Raw genomic sequence first — 17,278 nt, forward strand, 5'->3', positions numbered from 1 at the left:
GAGCTATGGGAGAAATTGCACTTTCTCAAACTCTTTCTCTCAAGAATGAGCCACTCCCATCTGGAAAAGAAAGCACCTGCTAAGTGCCTGCAGCAAGGGAGAAGGTCTCACAGCAAGGCATTTTAATTTCCAGCCCCCAGAAGGGGACTCCTCTCACTGGTCTGCTCTGATATCTGGCCACCAGGGAATAGATAAGCATGGGGCAGACTGCAGAAACTGAGATGAAACTGCTCCTTTCCCCCTGATAAGAGGGAGCTGATATTGAACCTATTAGTCAGATTATGGTGGATCTGAATTTGTTTCCCCTTGAGCAGTAGCTACAGAGACAGAGCAGCTGGATTAAGTTTCACTTTCCTATGTAAAATGACTTAACAGAGTAGATAAAACTTAATATTTGTGAAGGCTCATGTGTTTCCCTGAGACCTGATCTCAATAATGTCTTATGAATGTCTTACTGATTGTTTAATGAATTATTTTTCTTCCTCTCAGACTGTTAATAATAAATTATAAGTAGAAGGAATGTACAGGCTGCTTGAAATAATTCTGTGAATATGAGTTCAGCTGTGGAAGTCACTCTGTTTTGCCTTTTGCTACCTCTGAGCAAGTGCTTTTTGATGAAGATTTTGGGGCAGAGGAGTTCCCCCTGTTCTGAAGGGCAGAACAGGCTCCCCTGTTCTGGGGAGACCCCCCAGGGATCTGAAGGGCAATGAGTGAGCTCCATTGGAGAAGCTCAGCCTATCTGTGAAATACACGAGGTTTCAGTGTAAACCAGCTGGCTGTGTGTCCATTGTTGGACACCTCCCAGATGGACTTTCACTTGGCAAAGCAGAGGCAGGAGGGACAGAGAAGCTTCAGAAGCAGAAGAGGAGGGATGGTCCCTTTTCAAGGCTGTGGAACAGGACTCAGCATCTCACCATCTACCTCACCTGCTGTGGGCTTTGAGAGACCTTCAGTGTGAGTCACATTCACCTCACACAGGTTTTGTTGTCTGAAGGCTTCACATCCAACCAAGCCACCTACATGGAGAGCCCAAGCAGATAAGAGAGGAGGAGAAAAGTTCTTGTTTGTATCAGACTTTTCCTATAATCGAGGCTGACTGCCCTGACTGCTGCCCACGTCCTGCAGCTGACGAGGAGCTGGAGCCTAGCTGAGAAGCCCAGATCAGAACTAAAGTCAGTCATCCCACTGCTGGTGCCAACAGCCACCCACCCACATAGGAATGTTATGTGGATGGGTCTCTACTAGAAGCTATCAGCTACAAGAGGGGTTTCCATATTAGTCATGACCTATAAATATATACTCTATAATATATATATACATGTATTGTAGAGTATAATCCACAGATTATAAAAGTCTGCCCCTTAGCACAGTTCACCCTGGAGGTTTCATGGATCATTTCACACATTTCAGTGTTAAATAACAGCCCCCTCTATATCCATAGGCATGTAAAAGGATCAAACACAGCTACCCCAGTTACTCTCAGCAGCACTTTGCTCACAGGGTGAAAAACAACACAGCATTAAAAGAGGAGAGAGCACCAGGAGAGTACATGAAGGACAGCATGGAAGGCACAGAGTGCTAAGATGTCAGCTGCATTTATAAACTTCCATTATTAGCCTTCATCTTCATCCTTGCCTCTTCCAAATCAAAGTCCTTTCACTTTAAATAGTGCCATGCACCTAGGGGAAGCTGCTGAAAACGCTCACTAGTGCAGTTTTTGCATGCAGCCAAGCCAGCCCATGCCTTGCAGTCAAAACCAGAGGCAAACAGTTTTCACCATCCCAACACACCAGTACCACATGTGGAGCTTAAAGCCAAGCAAGGACATGGAGGACTTTCCACTCAAAGGAGCAGACTTTTGAAGAAGTAGGATGGGCAGCATCCTACCCTGTAGTGTGGGCACACTGCAGAGCAGGGAGGACAGGAGAGGCTGTTCATGCAGTTCCCAGGAACACAGACATGGACTAAGCCAGCAATAATCCTATGTGCTCCTCTGCCCAGTCATTGCACACTGGTCCAGGTGTAGCTGGCCACATTGGTGTGCACAAGAGAGAGGGAAGTGCAACTGAAATCTTCATGGCAACAGGTAAGAAAATGTTCTTTAAACCAAAACCAATTCTGCAGTTTTAGCAGGGATGCCATATACAGAAAATCCACTGAAAGCTTCCTAGTTACTTATTCCAACTGTTTCGGCACACATACATCCTACAACAGCCTTTATTCCACTGGTAAAGTCTGCATTAAAAGCAGTGTCCCAGGCTCCCCTCTGCCCAAAAGGCAGCCCCGAGGCACACCAAGGCTGCAGGTTAGCTGGGAGTCTCAAGTGAGGAAGCATGAGATGGGCAGGTCAGCACTTTTGGTATTGCTCATAGAATGACTCACAGCTTGGATACAAGGCCAGGTAGATGAGGATTACTCACTGCTCCTGTCAGCTGATCAGAGCTCACCTCCTTCCAAAACCTGAGTTAGCAATTGTCACCTTTGCAGACTACAGGGCAGCCAGACTTGCAGCAGCTCATTACCATCATTTAGGCTTGTATGAATCACCCAAATTTTGGGGGACCACGGTGCTGCAGATGGGCCAGGAAGGATGCTCTGGCTTCTCTGCTCCATCTGCTTTCTCCAGGACTCCCACAGCAGCCACAGGCTGGTGGCACATCAGCTTTCCACCACCGTGAGCAGGAGCTGGTGCTCCCTGCAGGGGGAACAGTCGCTGTGTGGGTGCTCCCCAGGCTGGAGGCTGCCAGGCTTAAAGCCACCAAACAACTCTGCTTCACAGCAGCCACTTGTGTGAGCCAAGCTATGGGTCTGCCCTCCTCACAGGGCCCAGAAGTCACTGAGGTCATTTCAGAGGAAAGAAAGCTCAGTGAGAAAGACAGACATCTATGTCCTCAAAGTCACACAGGCACCTGCTGCTGTATGAAATCAAGGGTGAGGTGGGTTTTATTTGCACCTCTTAAAACCCAGGGTGTGGATTCCTCCCAGGCTGGCACCTGATCCTCAGAAGGAACACACGCTGAGGACTGAACAGCAGAGCCCCAGAAAGGTTCTTATGTGTCATCCCAGGTTTTGCAAAGTGGCACATTAGAAACACCTGAGGTATCTCAGCTCCTTTATCTCTGCTCTGATAATGAATGTTTTGACCTTAGCTAGTCTTCCCCACCTCCTTATCTGTATAAACCCACCATTTCAGTAGCAGTGGCTTTGGTGCTGCATTGCTGACTCTTACAACTTGGGCAAAATTGCTCCAGAAATCAGAAATGTGTAGGTCAACATTGGTTAACCTTGTATTAAACTGTGTGGTAATTATTGCCTCTGTGTTACAGCATGCACTTGGCAGTCACTGTGAGCTCATTTGTACAAATACCTACTCATGTCTGTACTTTCATCACACTGGTTTACTAAAATAGCTCCCATATGGGAAATGAATTTTCATGATCAGTTTTCTCTTTCCCAGGCATATTGCTCGTACATCTCCTTCTCTTTTTGTTCTCAGACCTGCATGGCACCAAACCACCGACCTCCCCATGTTTGACAGGGAGCTAAGGAGCATTTCCATATTGCCCCACATTGGTAATGCCCTTATTCTTAGTATTTGGGATGTTAGAAAACAGGTGGAGAAATAAAAGGAGACTTCTTCCAAAAATACATGCCCTTGTTCTTAAAAAAAAAAAAGAAAATCAGGGATTGATTAATTCAGCCTCCAATTATTAGGAAGATGGCGAAGATAACCCTATAAACAACAGGCACTACAGCTGCTCATTGAAAGATCACTGGGCTTTCCTGTAACAAGCTACAATAAACCAGACTATTTATAAGGATGCCTACTGAAAAAAACAGCAGAGAGAGAGAGAGAGAAGGGAAGAAAACATCTGACCAAAAATTGTAATTAATCTGTGGAGGAGCAGGTGACAACTTAGGAGATCCAAGAATGCTGTTTTATAGTCATGAAAATAGTGCTGAACACTGCAGGTCTGCATTCAGGCCACCAAAAGAGAAATCCTGTGAAGCAAGCAGGTGGGGGTGATTTTAATGCAAGGAGGAAGTGTCTCTGAAGTTATCAATTTTCTTTTCAAAAAGATTCTTGCAGCAGGCAAGGATCAAGTAATTACTTTCCCCTGTTCACAAGATATCTCAGAATAGTAACAGACCACACACCCAGGAGATGATTAAAGGAGCCAGGGGTCAGGAACACAGAAAAGCTTGTGATACAGAAGAGAAGATTTGCATGGCCATTAATATTTCATGACTTACAAGCCATGTGGTTCAGAACAAATATCTGCACAATAAAGCAGAACTCTCTGCCATCAGGTTGCATATTTCAAGACATACCTGAGTCATAAAGGTATTATTTACATGCCTTTACCCATGAAAAGAATGCAAAACTGTCTGAATCCTTATACCTACAGTAGGGGAACGTGGAAAGCCTTTCTGAAGGCTCAGCAGGATTTAAGTGGGGCCTCTGCCCTCCGCTAGACCTCTGCACAGAGTGAGTTTCAGCCTAAAAGCAAAGCATAAGTAGCGTGTTTCATACTGCAGGCCTATTAGATCCACTACAAAGGAAAAGAGCTGCTGCACTGTCAGTATGTCTCTGCAGCCTATACTCCAACCCATGAAACAAAAGTGCTATTTATATGCAAGTATATAGGTAGCAGTGCAGACAGGAGATATTGTATTCTCTGCCATTGTTCCCATTTTAGACACATCAAAGCTGGTAATTGAATTAAAAAAAAAAAAAAAAAAAAAAAAAAAACCACCAAAAAAACAAAACACCAAACCATAAACGACTACTTTTCTCCCAGTGAAAAGAACAAGATGTGTCAGGGGTTAAGCAGAAGTATTTCGTCCCAGGATCTTGGCAATTACGCCTGGTGAGATTTCATTCTGGGAAAACAGAGTTTATTGTGGTGGCATAAGCAGGCCCTTTCCTCACAATCAAAGCTAGGAATTTTCCCTGCCTGCACTTGCCTGTATGTGGCTGGAATAAGCAAGTGGAGCGAGCTGCTCGGCTGACTCACCGGCACAACCAGACTCTCCTGTTGCTGCCAGCCTCTGACAGAACTTTTTTCCTGCCTTTGCACCTGGGCTCTCCCTTTCCCAAGCTGTTATAAGCAGTGAGGCTTCTGACTTGAAAGAAATGCTGAGAGCCAGAGTGACATTGCTAAATCGCCCAAAGGAATTGCTCAGAGCAGGGAGGCATGTCAGCATTGCTTGTCAAAGCTGCTGCTTCTCTGAGTCTCTTAGTGCTCTCTGTGTGTGTGAAGAAAAAGGTGAGAAGAAATGAGAAGTTGTGGGGAGGAAAAAAAAAACCAGAAAAAGCACTGCACCAGAATTGCATCACTGTTTTACTGACGAGAATAAAAAGGCCTTGCTTGGGGGATTTATAGCCAAATTGAGTCTAATATCACAGGGCTTGACTGCCCTGATTGAGTGCTTTGCAAATTACTCACATGAGCAGCCCCACTGACTCGTCTGAAGGATTCTTCCACGTACAGTCTGGCTCACAGTGAGCAGTGACAGCAAACTGCAAGAGGAAAGGCATGACAAGGGAGAAATTGCTCTAAGGCAACATTATTTACTGCTTCCCTCCCTCCTAAAAGGAGTCAGGTGTTTTGACTATTTCATTCATTGACTTCACCTTTGTTTAAAACCAGGTGCTTGCCAGAGTGGAAATAATTTATTTCAAGGTTCCTTTACACAGGGAAGTCTGAAGACAAATCTGCAGCAGGTGAAAAGTCCTACTTCATAAATATAATTTATTATTATCATTGTGAGGCACATGACAACTAGTAAAGCACAGTTGTTTACTTCACCAAGATAAAATTTTGGGAGAGTCTTGACTGAGGAGGTAAATTCTCCACCTTCCACTACACTGCTGTTGGACAAAAGTGTTTGGTTGCTAGCTGTCTTGTGCTTGACTGTGACCAGGGATAAAGTGGTTAATGTTGGGTTTTGCTGAGGTTAGTGATGTAGCTCATGAAATGATTTTGATTTATATCTACCTGCTAACCCTGGTTCTTTCTTGAGAAACCCAAAGCTGTCTCTCACAAATGCCATTGATCTCTCTCCTTCCAAAGCAAATTGAAAGCTCACTGAAAAATTTCCATCCTGAATGTAACCATTCACAACTACAAGCTGCAAAAACTGTTGTTCTTGCTTCAAAGTTAATTATTTCAAGGCATTTCACTTTCAAAAGTTGTGTGTTATGCTGAGAATTGAACAACGTGAATCTCGCATGATTGCAGAGCAGATCTCACTTCTGCCAATCAGGTTTCCAATATAATCCCATTTTTTTCTTGTCCTCCCAGGTCTCAAGTGCTGTCAGTGCTCCCACTTCTACATTTCACTGGTGAAGAGACAAAGCAGCACTGTTTCCTGCAACTGCATCTCTGTCCCTTTGCCTCTCCTTGGACTTGCCAGCTGTGAAAAATGGGAATGCAGCTCCATCCATCCCCTGTGGGACTCAGATTGTTATAAACACAATCATAGAATACCAGGTTGAAAGGGATTGCAAGGACCATCTAGTCCACCCTTTCTTGGTAAAAGCAAGGTCTAGACATGGGCTAGTACGCTGTCCAGCTGAACCTTAGCTTCCAAAACTGGAGAATCCACCATTCCTCTGGGGAGGCTATTCCAATGGCCGCTGTCCTCCTTATAAAAAAAATTTATTGTGCCCAACCAGAATCTTCCCAGGAGTAACTTGTGCCCATTGTTTCTTGAGATGACCCTCCCTTGAGACAGCACTACTGATGGGTACGCTCTGAGGTGATCTGGTCTGAGACTAGGACTCAGCTGGCCTACGGGATTCTGGAAACTGTATCATGGGTTGGACTAAGTAAGAGGTCAAAGGTATTTTGTTTTGCTCTCATGCTTTATTCTTAAGTACATTCAAGATCGTGAGATCTTGGACATTGTGATGGTACTGGAGTGCACTCAGCATTGTACTGCTTGAGCACTCTACAAACTCAAATGTGGCCATCCACAGCTTACACTCTACTGGGGTTCTCCTGTTAACCTCATTTCACTGACAGGAAACCAAGGGACAAAGATTCAGAGCAAGAGTACCAAAGGTACTTGAGTAAAAAGAGTAGCTTTCATCATGGTTGCTGGGGAATGCAAAAGGCAAAGTTACAGCCACACGTCCTGTGCACGTGAAGACAGGGAGAAACGTCTGAGAGAGATGGACCCCAGCAGCCAAGCTGCCCCGCTGGCTCCTGTGGCTGTGGTGGCAGGATGGGGATTTACTGACCAGTGCTTTCCCCTCTGCACTCAGGTAGGTATATGGCCTCTGAGTACCAGGAGTTTTCTTTCTGGATGATGCTGTTGCTTGAAACTGACAAAAGAAGATAAGGCAGTGGTGTGTCTTCTGGAAGACCATGAAAAAGATTCTTTTGATGGAAACCTCAGTGACCACGCTCTGTATCTTGACACATCACTTAAGGTGATGGTGGTATTTTGTGGATTTGGCTGCTGAGGACTTGCCCAAAACTGCACAAATCATCAGCAATGAAAGAAGCATCTGAAACCCAGGCATTCCAAACATCAGATTTGTGCCCTCAGTATTGAAATAGTTCTCTTCCATCTGCTTGGACTCACGTGTAGCTAAAACAGGCTTTCTAAATAATGTCACATTTGATCACCCTGATCTAGACCTTAAGTCTAGATCTACCAAGAATGACCTGTGCCACCTCACCATCCTAATGAAGGGAGAATTCATCTAAGAAATGCAGGACAGCACAGAACGGGGCAGGGCAGAACCTTAGAATAAAAGAACAAGAAATTCAAATTAAGCTGAAGAAGGGAAAAATTTCCAACAGAGAAATTAACAAGCTTGCTTAAGATAACAGGGAGATATGGTAAACCAGTTCTGCAAGGAGTGAGATAATTTCAATCTTCTTCACTTAAAATTCTAGCCTACAGTCTCTTATGAACTTCTTGTCAACACAGTATGGGCTTGACAGTGCTGCTCTTGTTTAGGGTTATTTCCTCTTCTTGGCTCATATAAAGTCCAGAGTAATTTTCAGTCATCTGTTCAGGACAGGGTTCAAAGCTCTGACATTATTGTTATTCTTTATCTTCTTTCAGTCCACATTGGTATACATTTCCTATTTTCTCTCAGAAACAAAGCTGAAGACCTGCTTCATTCGTTGCCTTTCAGAGAAAGAATCAAAATTGTCTCATCACTAAGGTTATATGGGAAAAGTCACACAAGGGCATGCAAGTAATGGCCTTGTGGCCCCCTCAGCAGTGCTGGATCCACTCTTCATGAAAGATCATGAAAATGATCCAGAGAACTAGAGTAGTACGTTTGTGAAGGTCTCCAGATTGCACCCATGTTAAAAACAGGACATGGAGTTTGCCACAGCAATTAACATGCAGTAACATTTCTGAACTGGTAGCAATGTTTGAACTTTCAGTGGTTAGCAGATAGGCTAACAAATAAACCGCACTCCCTGCATCACAAATTTACAATGTTTTACCCAATATCTGAGATCAAGACCTTAAAATGCTGTGCTCTATGAAAAGGCACGTTGATAGGAGAGATCTGCAGTTGTCTCATCATTTCACTACCTCGGAACTGCACAAGGTAGTCTCAGTCTCATGAAAACCTTGTCTGGAAATCATAATTGCAAAGGTGTAGACAACTAACAAGATAAATATTACACTAACATTTTATTGTGGGTTTCTAATACACACAACACAGTGAGACTCTAAAACAGTGATCCCAGTATCTTTATCATATATTAACACATTTCCATAATATTCCTGCTCACTCAACCTGCCTTTTTACTGAAGTGACTTCAATTAAAAACAAATCCCTTTGAAACACTACTCCAGGAGGTACAGACTGATATATTTGTCATAATATTAAGACCTGGATACAAAAGATAGGGCTTCATTTTCACATGAGTATGAAAGCAAACCAGAATCAACACTGAACACTTGTTTGGTCAATGACTGACCTATGGCAGGAGGACCTGGGAACATCCTTAACCTTCAGCAAGTTAATAAATCATCTGCTTAATAAAGGCCACCCTCAGTGAACTAACTGAAAATCTACAGAATTCATTCTGAAAAGGTCCCACAAACCTTTTATTTCTGCTTAGCCTCTTGTCTGTGTAAGGTGCTTAAAAATACATGAACTTCAGAGAAAACACCTTCATTTACAGGTAAGTTGCTGAAATGATGCAGTCTTGAGGTCTGCCATTACTTGATTTTTTTTCCTTGAACCTCACCTCTGACTTTATCCAGTTTACTCTTCAAAGCAGTAATCTTATCTATTGCTGAGGATGAAAACACTGAAAATACTGTGACAGAAATTAAGGACAAATATATGCTATGCTACTTTGTGAAAAAACCCACCTTCCTTGGGAGTTACTGATTAGTTGTCATTAATTTTTAGAGCTCAACTCAACAGGAATTGGCTGTCAGTTTTCTACTTTTAGCTGTTTGAGAACTTCACATGGTCACCAAGAAAACAGTTGGACTAAGTCTCTTTTTACTTCTGCTGGTAGACCTGAATGCCAACATGGAAGAGTAATTTCTGACACTACACTTTGTACTCTCTTCTATCAATGTCTCTCATTATTTTGACACTGATAATGGTTAAGTTTGTACTGTCTCTAGGCAACTACAACAAGGAGCCATCCAGTAGTATCAGGCCATCCCCCATAAACATACCAAAACCCACAGACAGTGCTGGTAGAATGGTGATAGTCTGTTGATAAAAAATTGTCTAAACTCCACATCTAGCTTTAACTTGCAGACCTATAAATGCAATTCCTAACATGAACGTGACCATAAACAAGTATCACTGACTTGGTGCAAGAGATAAGAAAGGTCAAGACAATTCTGCTCTCTAGGGACCCAGATGGATGAAGGAGGTTTCCAGCCAGAGACAGCACAGAGGGTGAGGCTGTGCCCACACTCCACGCCAGGACTACAGGGCACAGGCAGACAAAGGCTGCTTTACCTGCTCAAGTAGCACATGCCAAACAGCATCCCTACATTCTGTCAACTTCTAAGACTACTAGCTCAGATAGAACTATATGCCACTACTTTGGTGAAACTCATTATAGAAAGTGTTTTCAAAGACAAAATATGCCAAACTTTTCATCCTTGATAAGTGCAGAAGTGTACCTGAACACTGGTGTTTAGCCTCCTCTCCCCTACTCTACCAGACTTCTAAAGATGCCACACTTAATCTTATCTACTTCATTTACTTCTAAAGCAAACATTTTTTTATTATTTAAGCAGTGTAAAATAGAAGTAATTTTTAGCAAAGAATACCTTGGTAAAGAAATTATCTTTAACTAAAACTAAGTATCATCACACAAATATTAAGGAAAATATAGAACATCATAATCTAGTTCTTCTACAAAGGGTGCTTCTTGCTAGGTTCACACTAGGTGGGGTGGCAGACATCTTCATTTTCTACAGCAATCAGAAACTATGCCCCAAACCAGTGTGTTAAAGTTACAGTAAAGTAGTACTTCTCTTTCTTATTTGCTCTGAACAATTGCAAGTTATACTACAAAAGTACAATATCCCCAAAATCATGTGGTTATCATTGCAAAATTTATAGAACTGATGCATCTACAAACCCATATGCAAAATGTGTATTGCATGTTTATGATATATAATGCATACTTCCTTCATTTACAGTTACAAACAACAGCATATGCAATAAGAAACTGTTAAGCAAAATATATCCTGATAATGGGACGACCATGAAAGTTTAAGCCTGTTCAACAACTGACATATTTCAGAACACTGCTAGAAGCATTAATGAAAATTTAAGTGCGAAAAATGTACATTCTTTATTCTGTGGCTTAGATACAGAATAAAATTTAACTTTTCAGAAAATAAAACTATAGCTACAGCTTTGAGAGCTGTCAGTTTTCTTTTGAGGATAAAGTACATGCACTTTTTCCAGTTACTTTATTGCACATAATGTACAGTCATAAATGGTGTTTATTTACATGTGTTTTGGCAACGTCCATGTTTGCTTTTCCCCTCAGAATACATTATTTTGCACAAACAAAACCTTAAATGTTTCACACAAACTGCTATAATACAAGTCAAAGCATATATATGTATCTATGTTGCTTTATTGTTGCTGTATTTTCAATTAATTCCGCTAAGAGTTTCAGATCTCAGTTAATCTTGGCCTTGGGAGGCAGACTCCTCCCAGTTAGTCTGTTGTCAAAGACGGACACCCGAACTGCAGGCACCAAGAAATTAGGACTGCAGCCTGCTGTGCCTAAGCCCCAGCCCCTATGCACCACCTGCAATTAGTGCGCAGGCACAGAGAAGGAAGAGCACTGTACTTTCGTTAACCAGTTTGATTCAACATTGATTACCACGTGTTAATGTTATGGGTCATGTGTTATTTGGACAGTATTCCATTAACGGTGTTTTAGAAAAATGTATTAAACATATTAAAACAAAAATTCTGGGAACAATTATGTACTTCCAGCTCGAGGAATGTGTTACTCAGATTCCATTCTGTACAATGTGCTATTTCTGATAACTGGTATTTTTATCCAGGCACAAGGAACTCAGTTTCATATACTTGTAAGTATGTTTCCCCCAAGTTAATTTCTTAATGGATGGTAACACACTTCAATGTTTCCCTGCATTTTCAGGGCAGAAAACCTTTTAGTGGTCCCCCTCATGGAGTACAATCTGGCAATAAACCTTTTGCTACATGTAGCAACACTTTTAAAAGGTATGTTCATATAAAAGATCAGTATTGTCATTATACTGAACATATGCTCATTAAAAATATCTTAAGGATGTTCTTGAAGGCACTTTATAACAAGCACAAAAATACTCCTGAAGAAACCAAATCTGTAATTTGTTACAACACTTAAGATGTGAACAGCATTGCTCAAATTTTACTTTGAAAGTCTAGATTATTTTTGTTTATATTCTCACCTACAAAAAAAAAATTACCCTAAGATAAATCCCACTTTATTGGAACAAAAAGCAATTATTTAATTGTCTTGATCTTTCAAACATTAAGACAATTTAATCTCAGAATGGTAAGAAAAAGAAGTAACTTCAGTGATTTAGCAATATTGAAGTCATCCTCAAATTCGGTGATAAAAACAGTTCGTACCTTTCCTGTAAGCAGGCAAAGTATAAAATAGTTAAATTTTCAGACAGGCACTCAGGTAAATTGAGAAATACCTTTGGTGGGCAACAATAATGAATATATTATTTTGATTTTAGAGTTTTCCTATTTTTTCTGTCCTTCAGCTTTAAAATACTACAAAATTTACAGCAACTTCGACTACTGCATATACTGAAGAATGAGATGAAAATGCACTGGACAAAGTATAACAGTAGTTAACATCTATTGATAAAAACACAAAATAATAAAAATATTACAGAAAAGCAGTAGTTCTGGAAATAGAAGTATTCTTCAATGTAAAACATTAAAGTTTTGTTCCATCTGAATAGTTTCACCTATACTGGACAGAGTACTTCTCCAAACTACATAGGCACCTTTGATAAAATTCTTTAAGAGTATAAATTATTTGCTCTGTAATGACACTTGTTCCATTTTCCAGTCAAAAGGTCCTGATATTATCTGTTATAAATATCTAATATTTTTATCATCTGCCCGTGGCTGAGTTTTAGGACAGCAACATGATCTGTTTAATTAAAAAAGAAAACTCTGCACAAGTGAAACTATTCAAAATGAATTAGTACTTCATCTCTACCTAAAATTTTTGTAAAACAAAGAACTACGTGCCATTAGAAAATTAACAAATGTCATCAAAGCTATACTATTTTTCTCCATAAAGATGCATAAAATTTTAATTACTAGCAATACTGTGAGAACTCTATTTATAAAGTTTTATATTGCATGTTTTTCAAGATAAATAGTTTGAAATGTCATAAATTAAAGGAGGAATTTGAACAGATTCAGATTCCTCATCAGAATGTTTACTATCTACAGGAAAAAAATGGACTTTCAGGAAGAAAACTGTTGACATCTGAAAAGTTATCTACATTGAGGATCTCCCTCAACATTAGTGGTAATTACTGCCCACTCGGTTACAAATGTAGAACTACCTGGGAAATGTAAAGGAGCCTCAGACAGTTCTAAGAAAGGGGAAGCATATCTGTAAAAATATTTGCATAGATGTACATTCAAAATAGCATTTCCACCATTTCAATTCCCTGCATTCATGTTGCTCCAGTCAATCCACAGGGATAAACATCACATAAAGGCAGCTCTGGAATTTGAAATGGTTGTTGCTTGGAAATTTAGTGAAAGGTGTATTTTTGTACTTTCTGCAGTCACTAGGAAAAGATTCAGTTTCACCTTTGGCTTACAGAAGTTGTACTTCCCTGAGCTAGGCAATACTGATAGGCTACAGCAGAAGTACCAAAAATAAAGTTATTTGAAACAGCGTGGTATAAATAAGGCACTTCTGCCAAAGGAAACCCCCAGGTTTTGTGTTTCAATGTACAGCAATTCTATCCAGAAATATTCTGTGCTTAGAAATTTCACATGATGCAACAGTGAATCAGGTGCCAAAACCAACAAATCACAAATTACTGTGTGATTAACTGCAACCTCTGAATGGTTCAACAAAGAATCAAACTGGTTTCTGTACACCGTCACGATTTACCAATACACTGGCATCTTTTGCTCTTTTGCTGTGAGCCAACAATAATTATTTTAGAGAAAGAAATAGAAAGTGTGGAATTAGTAACGCAGATGCTGAAAGGCAAGTGGCAAGACTCTACAAGAAGAATGCCTCAAAAATGCTACTTTGTTCCCATTTCTACTGGCACCTATTCCCCAAGGTAAAAGGCCAGAATGACCAAAGCCAACTTAATAGTAGTGTGCAGAATGTCAGCTGACAAACAACATAAAAACAAGTCACGTTGTGTTATCTGTGGTCACGTTCTTCAGGGTTAGTCCAGTAACTCGACTTTACATTCTTCTGTCTTTATTTGTTTATTTTAATTAAACATGTAATGGTTAATAAACAGACATAATCCAGAGTTAGTAGGTTGGTATTATAACATTTATTAAAATAATGCTATGGGTTAATAGAAACAGCAAAGAACCAAAGAATTAAAATGCAAGCTATGTAAAAACCCAACTAAAACCCAAATATGTCTAATGTATTCATCCAGTAGCTAACTAAAAGCCCAAGAAAGACAACACTCCCAATATAATAAAGTACTGCAAAACAATTGGCAATTTTTCAGTTATCAAAATTGTGGGTTTTGCATTTTGTATCCTTTTTTCTCAATCAGGAAAAAAATTCTTTTGAATGTTATATAACATACATATAAAACAAGATAGAAAAATACATTATAAACTTGTAACAATGGCTGTAAATACATTATCTTACATGTTTCTCATAGGCAATAGGTTGGTTATGGTACATACATAGCATGAAACTACTAAGATAATAAAGAATAGACAAATACATGTCATCTGTACGGTTACATACAAGCGACACTCCCATCTACCCACTCTAAAAAAATTACATAATACTGTCAGAAAGAAGTCTTAAAACTACTTATTTTAATAAAGAAAAAGTCATTAAAGAATGATAATACTGAGAACCAAGGCATTCAGAGATTTCAAAAGTCATGCTTTTTTTTTAAGCTGATCCAAAATTTTGTCAACTAAGTTTTCAGAAGTTTGTTCAGAGCAAACATTACTTTCACATGTCACACATCTATTCCATACACTTCCCCTCCCCCCCAGTAAAAGACCTTTGATAAATGTCTAAAATGTCCAGGTTTTATCATAGTTGAGATGAAACTGGATCAAATACTGGTATTGTTTTAGCAAATCTCTCTTCAAATGTTCGAGTGTCGCAAGTTTATTCAACCAACCAACCAAAATAAAATCAAAATGGCACAGCATATACTGTAAATAAAATCAACACAACTTTATGTGTAACAGGAAGACAAAGCTGGTGGCACAATAAACAAAAATCTAGCTGAATACGAAAGGATGAATGTCTATTGCATAGTAAATAAACTGATAATTATTTCCAGGTGAGACAAGATGTTAGATGAGGTCACCATGCAGGTGCTTAAAAATGTAAGCCCTCTTAGCTTACTATTGACCTTTCATTTGGAAGCTGTGAAGATCTGCAGGAGGAGAATAAGTTGACAAGAGGGGAGTAAAATTATCACCTGATATTTGCCAAGTTTAGTACTGAGCCCCACAATGTAACACTTAATGTTTTTGAGAATTAAATACTGTGCGTTCAACAGCTTCAGCTCTTGCAATTGCCCAGCTATTCGAACCTCATGTGGAAACAAGTGTTAAAAATAAGGTATAGCTGGACTTCAAATGGCTGAAGTCCCTCTCCTGCTTATCTTTTCAAGAAAAGCCAATGAGCCAGATCTAACAATAGTCAAAGACGAGCTGAAAAGTAAGTAATTTCTGTGCTGTTTGCCACTGCAGGAGCTGTTTGTGGAAACTGGGGATGTGCTCAGTCACTGACTGAAAACTCACTAAGCGCTTTCAGTTTCGTTATCTGCAGAACATCCATTTTCTGGGTGATGCCGAAGCCTACTACAGTTGATGTAATATTTATTTCAACCAGAATCAAGAAAACTCCTCTCCATCCCTGAACAAAAATGACGTAACTTCCAGCTCTACAAACATTTGTCACCTAATAATCTCCTTTAGCATGAGACAGTGTTATCACAGAACCCTTTGGTTTACGTTGCACAAGTACGGCATTTGCTATGATTTAAAAAGTAGAGTGGCTGAAATAATAATGGGCTGGTTTGATGAAAACTTAGCAAATACTTCACTTAATGAAATTTTGGCAAAGACACATCACACTAGTATGGCAAAAATCAGGTAATTAATATGGTCAACTCATCATTTGTCTTCCCTCACAGCTTCTTTCACATACTGGGCGACTGAGTGGCATGCAGTAACTTGTCTGAGGGAGAAGCTGATTATACAAGACATTTGACTAAATGACCATGAAGAAAATAAGGCACTTCCTTTTCTTTAGACTTATTCCAATACTTAAAAAATAAAAAAGAAAGACTAAAAGGCTCTTTTGGTCTTTTGTTTCTTGACAACCACCAGAAAAAAATCATTTAATGAAATAAAGGGTTTCTTTGTTCTTTTTTTCTTTTTTTATAACACTTGAAAGTATAAAATGCTACATTTCCAAAAATATATTTTTTTTCTGCACCAGCACCCTTGTATAGTAAAAGTATCTACTTTTTTGTTCATTTTGTTTCAATGCACTACACTTTATCTACATTTCATTACATGTATACAGCAAATAGGCAAGCATGGCTTTTACATCCTTAATGAAATTTTTTCTATACAGGGAGGTTTAAAAAAAATATTTGAACAGTTTGCCCAGTAATGTGACACATAATGCATGTACCTTGTTCTCATGTAATCTTCCAAGGAGATTAAAATATGGTTAAAACAATTTAAACTTGTATTTCGCTTTAATAGTGTTGCTGTTTTGTTCTCTGCATTAATGTAGTTCTGAAAAGTCATCGTAATCTGCATTTCATGGCACACTTTCCTTTAAAACGTCCAATTTGGCAGGCAATAGAAAAAAGGCTGCAACATCTGCCCTTTGAGGGCACTGGTAGTGACTAAACAGCATATCAAATTTTGAATACTTTTTGGAATCCCTTCCCCAATGACATCCCTGACCAAAGGTTCATGCATGATGCATCATCACACAGTACATTCAGAGAGAGCTTTGACTTTTTTTTTTCTTTTTTTTTTTTTCTGAGAAGAAAAATATTCCTAGAAGTCTCTCACAGTAACTGCCTCTGTCATCGGGTAGTTAAGGGACATCTGTCTCCATCTCGTGCGAGGCCTCCTTACCGTTCGCTTGGGGCGGGACAATAGAGGATGATCAGTGCGGAGGGATGAGTTGGACCTTATTGCTTTACTACTATTCAGTGCAGGTTCTAGAACCACTTTCACCCAAACAGGAGAACAACAAAAAGCGGAGTTGGAGGACAACAATTTCTTTGTCTGTTTTGTTAGATGGTAAGACGAACGGACAAGTGCCCCAGCTCGCTGCACTGAAGACAGGCAAGCAAAGGCGTTTACCAGTTAACTGATCAGCAGGCAGGCATGGTCAGGTCATCATTGGGTGAAGAGTTCAGAGGTCAGAAGGTCATAGGTTAGTTGCCGGTGGCGGCTGGGTGGTTAGAAACAAAAATAAAAAAAAAAATAAAAAACAAAAACAAAAAAAAAAGAAAGAAAAGATAGAGAAGAGATTAGTTCCAG

At 39.9% G+C, this 17,278-nt stretch overlaps 1 protein-coding gene across 5 annotated transcripts in view; it reads right to left on the reverse strand.

The window, feature by feature from the left end:
- Positions 1-10,804: 10,804 nt before the first annotated feature.
- QKI (QKI, KH domain containing RNA binding) overlaps positions 10,805-17,278 on the reverse strand; it is a 151,159-nt gene continuing 144,685 nt past the window's right edge. For all 5 annotated transcript variants that reach the window (XM_039718944.1, XM_039718942.1, XM_039718941.1 and 2 more), the window contains one exon: positions 10,805-17,189. In XM_039718944.1, coding sequence (XP_039574878.1) covers positions 17,173-17,189 — 17 coding nt within the window. In that variant the 3' untranslated portion in view covers positions 10,805-17,172. The remainder of the gene's footprint in view (positions 17,190-17,278) is intronic.

Source organism: Passer montanus, unplaced genomic scaffold, assembly GCF_014805655.1.
Source record: "Passer montanus isolate IOZ18808 unplaced genomic scaffold, ASM1480565v1 scaffold40, whole genome shotgun sequence".
Lineage (NCBI taxonomy): Eukaryota > Metazoa > Chordata > Aves > Passeriformes > Passeridae > Passer > Passer montanus.